Source organism: Carcharhinus amblyrhynchos, chromosome 3 (assembly GCF_965287045.1).
Source record: "Carcharhinus amblyrhynchos chromosome 3, sCarAmb.v2.hapA, whole genome shotgun sequence".
NCBI classification, from domain to species: domain Eukaryota; kingdom Metazoa; phylum Chordata; class Chondrichthyes; order Carcharhiniformes; family Carcharhinidae; genus Carcharhinus; species Carcharhinus amblyrhynchos.
Window position 1 is genome coordinate 71104603 of NC_137326.1, and position 15620 is coordinate 71120222.

The 15620-nt window shown below is 46.5% G+C and overlaps 2 protein-coding genes across 3 annotated transcripts in view; one reads left to right on the top strand and one right to left on the bottom strand.

Annotated features, from left to right (window-relative positions):
• Window positions 1–10863, bottom strand: part of atg4b (autophagy related 4B, cysteine peptidase) — an 88121-nt gene extending 77258 nt beyond the window's left edge. Inside the window, exon 1 of one of the 2 annotated variants that reach the window (XM_080185165.1) lies at window positions 10782–10863. In XM_080185165.1, the coding sequence (XP_080041291.1) occupies window positions 10782–10791 (10 nt within the window). In that variant the 5' untranslated portion in view covers window positions 10792–10863. Of the gene's footprint in view, window positions 1–10747 lie in introns of both variants that reach the window. The other variant, XM_080185157.1, reaches the window with a different exon arrangement.
• Window positions 10864–11270: 407 nt separating this feature from the next.
• The window catches only part of thap4 (THAP domain containing 4), a 55444-nt gene continuing 51094 nt past the window's right edge, over window positions 11271–15620 (top strand). Inside the window, exon 1 of the mRNA XM_080185191.1 lies at window positions 11271–11369. Coding sequence (XP_080041317.1) covers window positions 11296–11369 — 74 coding nt within the window. The 5' untranslated portion in view covers window positions 11271–11295. The remainder of the gene's footprint in view (window positions 11370–15620) is intronic.

Sequence of the window (15620 nt, forward strand, 5' to 3'; positions counted from 1 at the left end):
CCTTTGAGAGCTGTCCGGTAGTGGTGTAATTTAAGGTTCATCACATCTCAGGCAAGGGGTAAGGTTTAGAAGGTGGAGCCTTCATGAATAACCTCATTTGAGGCCCGTGCTGTTGGTGTCTGTCACTCTGGATCACAAACCAGCCTTCCAGCCAACTGAGCTGACCAGCTCCCCATGCCTCTGAACACAGCAAATTTTGGAACGTGCAAATAGCAACTGCACAAGACCAATTAATTTTAAATTTCATATTTGATGGATACTTTGTCAACAGAAATAATCAAGGAGTGTATTATGAAGGGGGAGGTTGATCTCCTCGCTGAGAACTAACACTCAACCAAAGAGAAGTACCTCGCTTCATAATCTATTAAAGACTGAGAAAGAAGGGGTAATATCTGGGCTTCAACTTTTAGTGGTTAAATCAAGATAACTCCAAGACACACACTGAAATAGCAACAAGTAACATTTGTCAAACTGTGAACAGGTTAACTAAATTATCAGCAAACTGAATACAATACTATTCTAATGGAACGCTGTTTAGATAATTACAATTCCCACTTACTAACAAAGAAATATAGAATTCTTAGTCATTCTCAAAATTCAAATCAGATTTGTCGTCTTCCGGAATCTTCTGTCTTCTTTGCTGATTTCTTTGGCCTTCCCTATCGAAATGAAGCTCTCTTAAGACATATGTGTGGCTCCTTTACTGGCAGAAAGGGTTGTTGTCTGTGACTCTCTCTCAAGCTGTGAGCTGTGGCAGAGGCCATTGCTATCTGGCTCTCTGGAGCTGGCTCTTATACTCGTGATGATGTACCAAAATCCCCATAATAGAATTGGTTTACAAGTTACCAAAACATCAAATCCATACCCGATAGGCTGCTGTTATTCAAATGCCTAGTTTAAATTGATTGGTTAAAATTTCAAAATAACCTGTTGTCTTGGTAGCATTGTTGCCTAGCCTCACAATACAACATTTCACTCTACGCTGTGTGTGTACTGCATTTGCATCTGCATCTCGTAACTCTCTCAGCACAGCAAAATAACTCTCTTTAACAGGCCATGCAATTTTACAACTGTTAGCATTTTACAATTCTTTTTATAATTTTACAAACACTTCTACAAATACATAAAGAGCAAAAGAGTAACAATGGGGAAAGTAGGGCCATTTAAGGGTCAACAAGTTCATCTATGTGCGGATCCACAAGAGATGGTGAGATCCTAAATGAATTGCTGTTGAGAAAAGCATGGATCTTAGGAACTTGGGGAAATAAATAGTAATATCGAGGGGTGTACATATTACAGAGAAAGAGGTGCTGAAAGTCTTAAAGCACATCAAGGTACATAAATCCCCAGGACCTGATGAAGCATATCCCAGGACATTGTGGAAGGCTAGGGAGGAAATTACGGGTCCCCTAGCAGAGATATTTGAATCATCAATAGTCACAGGTGAGATGCCTGAAGATTGAAGGGTGACAAATGTTGGGCCATTTGTGCAAAGGGAAAAGCCTGGGAACTACAGGCCAATGAGCCTCACATCCATGGTGGGTAAGTTGTTGGAAGGTATTTTAACAGACAGGATCTACAGAATTTAGAGACACAAGGGCTGATTAGGGGCAGTCAGTTTGGCTCTGTGAGTGGAAAATCATGTCTCAAATTTGAATGAGTTTTTTTGAAGGGGTAACCAAGATGAGGACAGTGCGGTTGATGTTGTCTACATGGAGTTTAGCAAGGCTAAATGGATACGAAATTGACTTCTCGAAAGAAGCCAGGGAGTGTTGCAAAGAGTTGTTTTTCAAACTGGAGGCCTGTAACCAGCAGTATGCCTCAGAGATCAGTGCTAGGTATTTGTCATTTATATTAATGATTTGGATGAGAACATAGGAGGCATGATTAATTAGTTTGCAGATGACACCAAGATTGGTGGCATAGAGGACAGTGAAAAGAGTTATCTCCAATTGCAATGGGATCTTGATCAATTGGGCCAGAGGGCTGATGAATGGCAGATGGAGTTTAATTTAGATAAATGCGAGGTCATGCATTTTGGTAGATTGAATCAGGACAGGACTTACTCAGTTAATGGTAGGGCATTGGGGAAAATTACAGAACAAAAGATCTAATGGTATATGTTCATAGCTCTTTGAAAGTGGAGTCACAAGTGGACAGAGTGGTGAAAAAGGCATTCGACATGCTTGGTTTCATTGGTCAGAACATTGAATACAGGAGTTGGGACATCTTGTTGAAGTTGTACAAGACATTCATAAGGCCACATTTGGAATACTGTGTACAGTTCTGGTCACACTGTTATAGAAAGATATTATTAAACTAGAAAGAGAGTGCAGAAAAGATTTACTAGGATGCTACCTGGACTTGATGGTTTGAGTTATGAGAGGCTGGATAGACTGGGACTTTTTCCTCTGGAGCGTAGATGGCTGAGGGGTGATCTTATAGAAGTCTATAAAATAATAAGGGGCACAGATCAGCTAGATAGTCAATATTTTTCCCAAAGGTAGGACAGTCTAATACTAGATCGCATAGGACCTTCAACAGACGCCATACATAGATACATCGATGACATTTTCTTCCTTTGGGCTCACGGTGAACAATTACTGAAACAACTATAAGACGACATCAACAAGTTCCATCCCACCATGAGACTCATTATGGACTACTCTCTGGAATTGGCTGCATTCTTGAACACATGCATCTCCATCAAGGATAGTCACCTCAGCACTTCACTGTACCGCAAGCCCACGGATAACCTCACAATGCTCCACTTCTCCAGTTTCCACCCTAAACACGTTAAAGAAGCCATCTCCTATGGACAAGCCCTCCGGATACATAGGATCTGCTCAGATGACAAGGATCACAACAAACACCTACAGATGCTGAAAGATGCCCTCATAAGAACAGGATATGGCGCTTGATTCATCGATTGACAGTTCCGATGCACCACAGCAAAAAACCGCACCGACCTCCTCAGAAGACAAACATGGGACACGGCACCATTCGACATCCAGTATTTCCATGGTGCAGAGAAGCTATGATATCTTCTCCAGAGCCTTCAACATGTCATTGATGAAGAAGAGCATCTTGCCAAGGCCATCTCCACGCCTGCACTTCTTGCCTTCAAACAACCACACAACCTCAAACAGACGATTATCCGCAGCAAACTATTCAGTCTTCAGGAGAATGGCGATCAAGACACCGTACAACCTCTGCAAGATGTGCCAGATCATCAACACGGATGTCATGAACGCATGTGAGAACACCATCCATCAGGTACACAGTACACACTCTTGCGACTTGGCCAACATTGTCTACCTGATAGGCTGCAAGAAAGGATGTCCCGAGGCATGGTATATTAGCGAGACTACGCAGATGCCAAGACAACCGATGTATGAACACTGCACGACAATCACCAGGCAGGAGCGTTCTCTTCCTGTCGGGGAACACTTCAGCAGTCACGGGCATTCAGCCTCTGATCTTCGGCTAAGCGTTCTCCAAGGTGGCCTTCACGACACACGACAATGCAGAATCGCCGAGCAAAAACTGATAGCCAAGTTCTGTACCTGAGGACAGCCTCAACCGGGATCTTGGGTTCATGTCACACTATCCGTAACCCCCACGACTTGCCTGGGCTTGCAAAATCTCACTAACTGTCCTGGCTGGAGACAATACATACCTCTTTAACCTGTGCTTAACCCTCTTTCCACTCACATTGTATGTACCTTTAAGACTTGATTACTTATAAAGACATGCATTATAACCATCATCTTGTAAATTGAGTCTGTATCTATGTATGCCCTGTTTGTGAACACAACTCTTCACTTATCTGAAGGAGGAGTGACACTCCGAAAGCTCGTGCTACCAAATAAACCTGTTGGACTTCAATTATATTATAGTCCCTCTCCCTTCTTTCTATATAGAATCATAGAATCTCCTCAGTGCAGATGGAGGCCATTTGGGCCATCGAGCCTGCGCCAACTACAATCCCACCTAGGCCCTAATTAACACAGATACAAAATAATAATTTAGCAACTTACCTACCTCTTTCAACTCCACACAGAGGTTGCCATTTAGGTTTCTAATGGGTCCTACTCTTTCTATGGTTACTTTCTTGTCCTTAATATACTTATAAAGCACCTTGGGATTTTACTTTATTATGCCCAATGTTTTTTCATGGTCCCTCTATGCTCTGTTTTTTTTTTCAAAAAAGTACTTCCAGGGCTTCCACTGTTCTGGGCTCCCTGAATCTATCATAAGCCTCTATTTTTTACCCCTTGACAGCCAGGAATCTCTGCACTTTAACAAGGATATCTTTAACAAGGATATGCTGGTATTGTATTCTCTACTTCCTTTTTGAATGACTTCCACTGCTCTGCTGTGGATTTTCCTACAAGTAACTGTTCCCAGCCCACTTTGCCTAGATCCTGTCAAATCCTATTAATACTTGCTTTCCCCCAATTCAGAAGCCTTATTTCGGGTCCATCTTAGTCATTTTCCGTAACTATCTTAAATCTCACTGAGTTATGGTCATATCACCAAAATGTTTCCCCACTGACACGTCTGCCAACTGCCCGGCTTCATTCCCTAAAATTAGGTCAAGTACATCTCTGGTAGGGCCTCAAAACCATCATCTACTCCAATGCCTAAACTGGCTTTCTTAGCAAAACAAGGGGCTTAAAGTTTTGTCTTATTTCTCGGCATAGATTTGCCAGCCTTCATTCATCATCCTAGATTGATCTGATTTATTGTCACATGTATCAATATACAGTGAAAAGTATTGTTTCTTATGCGTTATACAAATAAAGCATACCATACAGAGTAGGAGAGAGTGCAGAGTGTAGTTTTACAGTCATAATTAGGATGTAGAGAAAGATCAAATTAATATATAGGTCCATTCAAAAGTCTGATGGCAGCAGGGAAAAAGCTCTTTGAGTCAGTTGGTACATGTCCTCAGACTTTTGTATCCTTCTCTTGACGGAAGAAGATATAGTATGTCTGGGGTGCATGGGGGCCTTGATTATGCTGGCTGCTTTTCTGAGGCAGCAGCAAATGTAAACAGAGTCAATGGATGGGAGGCTGGTTTGAGTGATGGACTGGGTTTCATTTACGACCCTTCGTAATTTTTTTGCAGTCTTGGACATAGTAGGAGCCACTCCAAACTGTGATACAACCAGAAAGAATTCTACGGTGTATCTATAAGAATTGGAGAGTCGTAGCGAACATGTCAAATTTTCTTAGCCCCGAGAAATTAGAGGTGTTGGCTCAAGATTGGTGACAGACAACACAGTATACGCAGCTATTGTTTAAAGGCTCTATTCCAGTCAGTTTAACACATGTGCTGCTTCTATTTTTGCAGGTTCACCCAAGAAGCCTATCAGCTGTCTTGGTACCATTTAAGCAAGGAACATTTCATAGGCACACTACGTGATTCACCCCACCTGTCACAAGAACCAAAACAATTACATCATTCCCCAAAGGATTAAGTTTTAAGGAGATAGCACTAGGTGAATTACAATATGTCTTGAGAGGAGCAACTTGCAGGGATTTGACCTTCACACAATCTTGGAAAAAGATTTGTATGAGCAAATCTGCTGGCTGGATGTATTCCAGTGTCAAGAGCACCATGTGAGTCGTTGTTTACTAATATACAGAAGCCCACATAGCAGTTGCATTTCCCAGTACCCCTTCTACAGTGGAGCATGTATCAACTCCAGGAGGATCTGCAGCAGAGTCTTTGGGGAGAAATCCCAAGTCCACTTGGAACACCACTTGTGAATTCACAACATTCATGGAAACTGATATTTCCCCAACCAGAGGAAAACTGGGATTAGCCTAAAAATTGGAACCCGGTCTCAAAGGAGAAATTAGGAAATTTCTGTAAACACTAGCAATACCACATTTATCACCAATTCCTAGCTGACCAAAAATACTAAGGTGCCACTGGTACATGGATTTCAGTTTTCTTAACACACTGTTCTGATGCAATGCCAGATACAAGAATGTGATTAGCCATAGTTGGGGTAGCCATCATCTGAGGCATTATCCTTAAAGTCTGTATTTTATAGAAACGCTACAGTGCAGGAGGCCATTTGGCCCATCAAGTCTACACCAATAACAATCCATCACAGGCCCTATCCCCACACATTTACCCCTCTAACCTACACATTCTGGGACATTAAGGGACAATTTAGCATGGCCAATCAACCTAACCAGCACACCTCTGGAGTGTGGGAGGAAACCAGAGCATCCAGAGAAAACCCACACAGACACAGGGGAATGTACAAACTCCACACAGACTGTGACTCAAGTCACCCAGGTCCCTGGAGCTGTGAGGCAGCACTGCTAACCACTGTGCCACCCTTTTCTTTTGTCTTCAAATATGGATGCCTTGGCTTGAAGTGGGCATTGACTTAATCATTCATCAGCTGAACACAGAAATGACATTGAAATCTTTTCAGTTCAGGTGGGTCCTTGCATTGTAAGCATGGTATCAGATGGCCACTGAACTTTGAAGCATCCAGAATTTGGATGGTCCTATCACACCATTGCTCCTGTTCCTATGGAGCAATGCACTAGTGCTAAGCTGCATAAATCTATGTTGCAAACAACCCTGTAGCAATCTGGAATGGTTTAGATGCCTAAAGACAAAAGGTGATGGTGGCCCTGCCCAGTAGTAGCCACTCCATTCTGCGATGAGGTTGATAGAGAATTTGCTTACAGTCTTTGGCACAGTTCTAGAAATGTGCCCTGCTGAACAATCTGACAAGAGATATTGACACATCTGGGCTTTTGGAGACAGTAGAATGGGTAAAACCTACAGAAAACCTGCATGGCATTCCATCTCTCCATCAAATTCATGGAGAGGCAAATGCTGAATCTAATTCCCAAAACGTAAAGCTCAATTACAGTAATAATTTATGGAGCAGTCAACTATAAGAAATCATTTCACAAAAAGCAAAAACGTGACCAGCATGGGTCAGCTTAGCACACAGCTTCTGTACAGCGCCAACTGTGCATTTCAAGTGCTGATCGTTTATTCACATAAGGTATTCAAATAGAGTTCCCACAGAAACATTAATTGCTGGTGGTCATCAGGTTTACCATCTCAGGCAGCGTGTTAAAAAGTGTAGATTGCCTCGATGCCAAAGGCAAGTCTACGTTGTAACATTAAAGTATGAATATAACTGAGGATTGAATGCAGTATGCGAGCATCAGTAATGTTGATGAACATGAATTATACTCAGCATAGGAAGACAGTCCCAGCCTTAGCTTGATAGTAGCACTTACCTCTAAATTAAATGTCAGGGATTCAAGCCCCACGCCATAATTTCAGCACAACCTCATAGCCAGGAAATGAAGAAGGATCACAGTGTACCTATATATGTAAGGTCTGTTGGTGAGGGCAAAGCAAGATAGCATTGTTTAATCCACAAAAAGTGGATGATTAAAAAGCTTGATCAAAAGAAGTAGGAGCGCCTTATAAAAAAGAAAAGGCAGCCAGACGGGGGTGGGGGGGTGCTCAAATACTCAAACTTCGAGGCAACAAAGGCACAAGTGAGGGTTTCAGCAGCACGTGGCCTGAAGCAACAGTGAAAATGGAGATGGTAGTAAGTGGTTTTTGTGATGGAAAGGATGTCAGGTCAGATGTCCATCTCAGAATCATACAGCAGCAAGAAAGGGGATAAAACTTGTGACCAAGTGTGTAAAACAATGGCTTTGATTTTCTCTGTTTCATTGCAGAAGATTGTGGCCCATTCAGGGGGGACAGGGGCAAGATTTAAGGAGACAGCTGGTGGAAGGAAAAACGCCCAGGTCATCTCGCAATTCTGGTGTAGTATGTTGCTTTAATAGCAGAGTTTCGTAGTGTCTGATGTGATCCAGCTTGATTGCCGATGAATGCCTAAACTAGCTGTGTGCCACATATTTCAACTCAGTGCCCTTTGGGCAGGATGGTGGGCATAGCAAGGGCAACGAGCAGGACGAAAGATAGCAGAGTCTTATTGACAATAAGAATATCAAAGACCCAAATGAGAGTTCACTGTTCAAATTTATTTTTTCAGGCGGCACAGTGGCCAGGGACCTGGGTTTGATTCCTGGCTTGGGTTACTGTCTATGTGGAGTTTGCATGTTTTCCCCATATCCGCATGGGCTTCCTCCGTGTGCTCCACTTTCCTCCCACAGTCCAAAGATATAGAGATTGGGTGGATTGGCCATGGTAAATTGCACCGCCGGGGGGCTATGGGATTGTGGTCCATGCATCTTGAAGGGCTGAATGGCCTCATTCTGCACTGTATGATTCAACGAGAGAATGATTGTGCAGATTACCAACCAATGGCAGAAGAGAAACAAAAAGTTAGACCATTGAGAGCTTAGAAGTGCCATTGTAAAGAGCTTGGGGGGAGAGATATTTTCCAGGGATGGATCCAGGGGGAAGCTGCAGCCACCAATTTGCATTTATACAGAACTCTGCACATCAAATTACAAAACATACTTGCAGAAGATGGAAACAAAGTTGGAGAGAAAAGTAGGTTTCCAGTCCTATGCATCCTATTTCACTCAATATCCTCAGGGCATTTTGGGATAGGCAATAACTGCTGCCTTGCCAGTGTTTACAAAAACAAATGAAGACATTTTTAGAGCCAGAACACTGATCTTGTCTTTGATAAACCTCTAATTAAAGTTGGTTTTTCATCACAAAAATCAATACTTTTGGCAGGACATTTGAATGTTGGATTTTTCTTATTTTAAACAGCATTATTTCAGAATCCTTCATTTTCCCCTCACGACTTTGCACATGAAATTCACTTTCACAGCCCACAGCATCAACAGAACAGCTGTGTCTGACCCTCTCATCATCAGCTGCCAGAAATGTCAGGTCAGGGTGGCCAGCCCTCCAAGTTTTCACCTTTTCTCCCTTTCCCAAGAGCAGCACCTAGCCACTTGAAGGGGTACTTTCGCATAACAGATCAATAACTTTGTTCAGTGGGTCATGGGAATATTTGCTGTAGTTTTCTTCAAGTCCATTACGAACCAAATGAAAATAGTGCACAATTTAAATTAAAACAACAAATAGAATATGCTGTAAAACATTCAATAGAATCATGACATGCTGAGAGTGACATTTATATCAGAGGTTACCGCAACAGCAATGTCATTGTGGAGGTGGAACAGGATGGTGGTGGTTGGGGGGGGGTTGGGGGGGGAAGAGAGATGGAGGGGGGGGGGAAGAGAGATGGAGGGGGGGGGGAAGAGAGATGGAGGGGGGGGGGAAGAGAGATGGAGGGGGGGGGGAAGAGAGATGGAGGGGGGGGGGAAGAGAGATGGAGGGGGGGGGGAAGAGAGATGGAGGGGGGGGGGAAGAGAGATGGAGGGGGGGGGGAAGAGAGATGGAGGGGGGGGGGAAGAGAGATGGAGGGGGGGGGGAAGAGAGATGGAGGGGGGGGGGAAGAGAGATGGAGGGGGGGGGGAAGAGAGATGGAGGGGGGGGGGAAGAGAGATGGAGGGGGGGGGGAAGAGAGATGGAGGGGGGGGGGAAGAGAGATGGAGGGGGGGGGGGGAAGAGAGATGGAGGGGGGGGGGGAAGAGAGATGGAGGGGGGGGGGAAGAGAGATGGAGGGGGGGGGGAAGAGAGATGGAGGGGGGGGGGAAGAGAGATGGAGGGGGGGGGGAAGAGAGATGGAGGGGGGGGGGAAGAGAGATGGAGGGGGGGGGGAAGAGAGATGGAGGGGGGGGGGAAGAGAGATGGAGGGGGGGGGGAAGAGAGATGGAGGGGGGGGGGAAGAGAGATGGAGGGGGGGGGGAAGAGAGATGGAGGGGGGGGGGAAGAGAGATGGAGGGGGGGGGGGAAGAGAGATGGAGGGGGGGGGGAAGAGAGATGGAGGGGGGGGGAAGAGAGATGGAGGGGGGGGGGAAGAGAGATGGAGGGGGGGGGGAAGAGAGATGGAGGGGGGGGGGAAGAGAGATGGAGGGGGGGGGGAAGAGAGATGGAGGGGGGGGGGAAGAGAGATGGAGGGGGGGGGGGAAGAGAGATGGAGGGGGGGGGAAGAGAGATGGAGGGGGGGGGGAAGAGAGATGGAGGGGGGGGGGAAGAGAGATGGAGGGGGGGGGGAAGAGAGATGGAGGGGGGGGGAAGAGAGATGGAGGGGGGGGGGAAGAGAGATGGAGGGGGGGGGAAGAGAGATGGAGGGGGGGGGGAAGAGAGATGGAGGGGGGGGGGAAGAGAGATGGAGGGGGGGGGGAAGAGAGATGGAGGGGGGGGGGAAGAGAGATGGAGGGGGGGGGGAAGAGAGATGGAGGGGGGGGGGAAGAGAGATGGAGGGGGGGGGGAAGAGAGATGGAGGGGGGGGGGAAGAGAGATGGAGGGGGGGGGGAAGAGAGATGGAGGGGGGGGGGAAGAGAGATGGAGGGGGGGGGGAAGAGAGATGGAGGGGGGGGGGAAGAGAGATGGAGGGGGGGGGGAAGAGAGATGGAGGGGGGGGGGAAGAGAGATGGAGGGGGGGGGGAAGAGAGATGGAGGGGGGGGGGAAGAGAGATGGAGGGGGGGGGGGAGAGACAGGGGAGGGGAGAGACAGGGGAGGGGAGAGACAGGGGAGGGGAGAGACAGGGGAGGGGGAGAGACAGGGGAGGGGAGAGACAGGGGAGGGATGGGGGGGAATGAAGGGTGGGGTGAAGTAGGAGGGCTGGGAAGGTGCGGGGTGGGGGGTGGCGAGAAGAGGGGAGAGGGAACGGACTGACATGGGCTTACAGGTCAGCGTTGTTAGGCCGAAACCCAGGCCTACCTGCATCCATTGTGCACAATCCGCTGTCACACACTGAGATCCACCCGGCAACGCTGAGTGACAGCTCAAACCAGCCAATCAGAGCGCAATACCGGCTTTGACGTTATTACCGTCCCACCTCCAGGTGAGCGTGGTCATGCGCAGTAGCGCCTTGCTTGTTGTCTCTCCCCTCCCCCCTCGGCCGGGTGGTTCATCGGAAGTTCCGGCAGCGCCATCTTGATGTATGGAAATAAATTATTTTGCAGTTTGATTGAAATGATGAGTAATAAGTAACCGGTATTGTCGGGGTGTTTGTGCATTTATTTATTGCGGCTTGGAGCATGCGGGTTCGCATTTACTTCGGTTCTCTGTCTGGTGGACCAGGTGCGGCTAGCGCCATGTTGTTGTACGTCATGTTTGCCTGACAGCAGTTCAGAGTGGATAAGTGACAGACACCATATTGTTGTACGGATACTGTTGCTTCTTAACTGTGATAAGGGTTTGTTAAATAAGCTGGCAGAAATCTAGCTGGAAAATGGTGATATCTTGTTCAGCCCATTCCTGTACCAACAGGCAGGGTAAAGTAGCCAAATCCATCTCATTCCACAGGTGGGTATAACCATACAAGATCAGGACAGTCTGTTTTTGCAATGCCCATTCATTCCACTTTAAAACATGTTCCCCCTGTAAAGTTATTTTCTTGTGACTTAGTTTCAGATTTTAATTCCAAAACTCATTGCACTTTTGTGTTGAGTTTAGCCAGCATGAAAACCCATCAACACTTGAGGATCGTCAGATCAAGCTGAAAAATCCCCACTAGTGTTTTTGTCTGCTCAGTATATAATAAATTAAACAAATGAGTGGGAGGAGAGGTGGGTGCTGCCAGAGCAGGCTGACTGTGGTCAAAAGTATGCTTGGAAGTTTGATCTACAAAGGTTTTTGAATACATCTTTATATAACTTGGATCCTGTGTTAAGTATTTTTGTTTGCTTTTGAGTTCTATGGGAAATCCTCGTTCCCACAACCAACTCCATTCATTTCTCAACTCCACCCCTCTCAGCCTCGCTTGGACCCCTTCTGTCCCATCCTCACATACCCTGTCTGTTCCATTAAGCAGTACCCATTCCTTTCTCTCAAGGCTTGCCAACTCTGGTCCTCCCTCTCACCACCTTCAACTCAGGGTTGTTGGAAAGACAATATACAAGAAATTGCTTTTGTGAATTGTCCCTCCATCCCTTTTTATCACATGAAAAATCTGAAGCTCAAGACTTGTTACAATGATTTTCCTCAATTGGAAGGCCCAACGTTGTAGATCAGTCAACATAGCCACAGGAGCCATAATTTCCATCTTTATTCCCCTGGTTGTTGACTGAGGAACCCCAGGTTGGGAAACATCAGCATTTATTAAGTACCCCTTGGAGATGTGCCGCCTCTTTTTTTAAATAGGGGAGCAGAATCATAACTAAGTATTTGCTGCATTAATAGAACTACATGGAGTAGGGACTACATCAGTCTAGACCCCTCATCGTCATACCCCTGCTTCTCCCCAAAACAGACTTAAAACCTATTTCTATTAGTTGATCTCCCCTCTAACTTAATTTCCATTTCCAATTCAGTGTACTTCTGTTTGCCCCTATGAAATGCTTTTGGATGTTTTAGCCATTAAAGATGCTGCATTATTGCAAATTGTTCACTGCAAACCAGCACTAGTTGCAGTATTCCTCAGCTGTGGCTCAAAGTTCTGCCACTAGAGGGGCGTTTAGAGGATGCGTTTCTGGTCAGGGAAAATTAAGAGTTAATGGCTCAGAACCATGAGCAAGAGGAGGTCCCAGGGGCTGAGGAGCAGAATGGGTGGACAACTGTCAAGTGGAAGAAGAAGAATAGCCCTGTTCCTCAGACCTCCCCAGTGGCTCCCCAAGGTTCATCAACAGGGGCACAAAAGGATAGTCAGGTGGGCCAGAATGACTCAGAGGGACAGAAGGGGGCTGGCAATGTGATAGTGGTAGGGGATGGGAAGGTCAAAGGAATCGACAGGAGGTTCTGTGGGCAGAAGCGTGACTCCAGGATGGTGGTCTGCCTCCCTGGAGCAGGGGTACAGGATATAACGGAAAGGATAGAGGGAATTTTGAAAGGGGAGGGGACCCAGGCAGAGGTAATAATACACGCAGGGGAGAGGGACGTAGGAAGGCAGAATAGGGTAGATGTACGTAGGCAATTTAGGGAGTTGGGGTCCAAACTGAAGAGCAGGACCTCCAGGGTGGCATTCTCTGGGCTGCTGCCTAGTACCAGTAGGGCTAGGAATAACAAAATCATGGAGCTGAATGCATGGCTGAGGGATTGGTGCAAGGTAGAGGGCTTCACTTTTGTAGACCACTGGGAGGTATTTGTGAGAGAAGGGCAACTGTATAGGAGGGATGGGGAAAATTTGAATGGGAGAGGGACAAATGTCTTAGCAGGGAGGTTAGCTGGAGTGTTTAGCCAGGGTTTAAACTAATAGGGAGGGGGGGTGGGGATGTGACTGATAGCTCAGTAGACACGGGTCGGGAGGGAGTTGGGTGATAGGATAGGTTTGGGTGAAAGGAAAATTATCAGGGAGAAGGAGGCTCTGAGAGGCACTGGTGGGTTGGACTGCATCTGTTTCGATGCGAGGAGTGTGACGGGTAAGACACATGAGCTTAGGGCCTTGATGTTTGTGAGGAAGTTAGGTGTGGTGGCAGTAACGGAGACGTGGTTACATGAAGGGCAGGATTGGCAGCTGAATGTTCCTGATATAGGTGTTTTAGGTGTGACAGAGGAGGGTTGAAGAGAGGTGGTGGGGTGGTGTTGTTAGTAAAGGAGCACATCACAGCAGAGGGAGGACAATATGGAGGAGTTAGGGATTGTGTCGCTGTGGGTGGAGTTGAGGAATAAAAAGGGAGAGATTACGATGCTAGGGGTATACTATAGGCCACCCAACAGCCCGAGGTCAGTGGAGGAAGGTATTTGCAGAGACATTTTAGATTGGCGCAGAAAGAATAAGGTGGTTGTAGTGGGTGACTTTAACCTTCCTGGAGTGGATTGGAAGGTGCCTAGAGCTGGGGGTACGGAGGGAGAGGAGTTTGTAAAGTGTGTGTTGGAAGGGTCCCTAGAGCAGTATGTAACTAGCCTGACTAGGGAGGGGGCTATACTGGATTTAGTGCTGGGAAATGAGCCAGGGCAGGTGGTTGAGGCAGGCGAACATGTGGCTAACAGTGACCACAAGTCCGTCTACTTTAGGATAAAAATGGAAAGGGATGAGTGTCGGCCGAAGGGGAGGGTTCTGAACTGGGGGAAGGCGAGTTGTAGTCAGATTAGGAGGGAGCTGAAGGACACTGATTGGGAGAGGTTGTTAGCTGGCAAGTCCACGGTTGGTAAGTGGGAGGTTTTTAAGGGCAAACTGAAAATGTTGCAGGAAAGGCACGTGCCGGTAAAGAGGAAGGATGGGAAAGGCAGGATTAGGGAGCCATGGATTACAGGGGGTATAGAAGACTTGGTCAGGAAGAAGAGGGAGGCATATGTTAGGTCGAAACAACTGGGAACGGAAAGTGCGCTGGAGGAATATAGAGAGAGTAGGAGGGAGCTAAAAAGGGGAGTTACAAGGGCGAAAAGGGGGCATGAAATTGCCTTGGCCGATAGGATTTTATTCTTATATTAGGAGCAAGAGAGTGGTTAGAGGGAAAATTGGTCCTGTTAGGGACAAGGGAGGGGAGCTATGTATCGAGACTGAGGGAATGGGGGAGATCCTGAATGAATACCTTGCGTCTGTATTCATGAAGGAGAGGGGATCAGTGTCGTGTAGCGTCTTGGAGGGAGCTGTAGATCAGTGGAAGGAAATATCCATTACGAGGGAGGAAGTGCTCAGGTTTTTAGGTAGCATAAAAACGGATAAAGCTCCGGGGCCTGATGGTATTTATCCCAGGCTGCTTAGGGAGGTGAAAGATGAAATTACTGGGCCTCTGATGCAAATCTTTGTCTCTTCTTTGGACACAGGTGAGGTCCCAGAAGACTGGAGGATAGCTAATGTGGTACCGCTGTTTAAAAAGGGTAGTAGGGGTAACCCTGGTAATTATAGGCCAGTGAGTTTGACATCGGTGGTAGGAAAATTATTGGAAAAAAATTCTTAGGGATAGGATGTATGAGCATTTGGAGCATTGCGATCTGATTAGGGATACGCAACATGGCTTTGTTCGGGGGAGGTCTTGCCTTACGAATCTGGTGGAATTCTTCGAGGAGGTGACAAAAACGGTTGACGATGGGCGAGCCGTTGATGTCATCTATATGGATTTCAGTAAGGCATTTGACAAAGTCCCTCATGGTAGGCTGGTAAATAAAGTTAAGGCACATGCGATACAAGGACAGGTAGCTAGGTGGGTCGAAAACTGGCTGGGAAATAGGAGACAGAGTAGTTGTCGAGGGGACCTTTTCTGGCTGGAGGCCAGTCACCAGTGGTGTGCCACAGGGCTCAGTACTGGGACCTCTCCTCTTTGTAGTATATATAAACGACTTGGAAGAGGGTGTACGTGGTGTGATCAGCAAATTTGCAGATGACACCAAGATGGTAGGATTGGCAGATACTGAGGAGGACTGTCAGGTGACACAGCAGGATATAGATAGGTTTGTATATTGGGCAGATAGATGGCAGATGGAATTTAATCCTGACAAATGTGAGGTGATGCATTTTGGAAGGAATAATGCAGGGAGGAGTTATGTGATAAAAGGTAGACCGATTAATAGTATAAAGATACAGAGGGACCTGGGAGTGCAGGTGCACAACTCTCTGAAGGTGTCGACACAGGTAGAGAAGGTTGTGAAGAAAGCTTATGGAATGCTAGCCTTTATAGG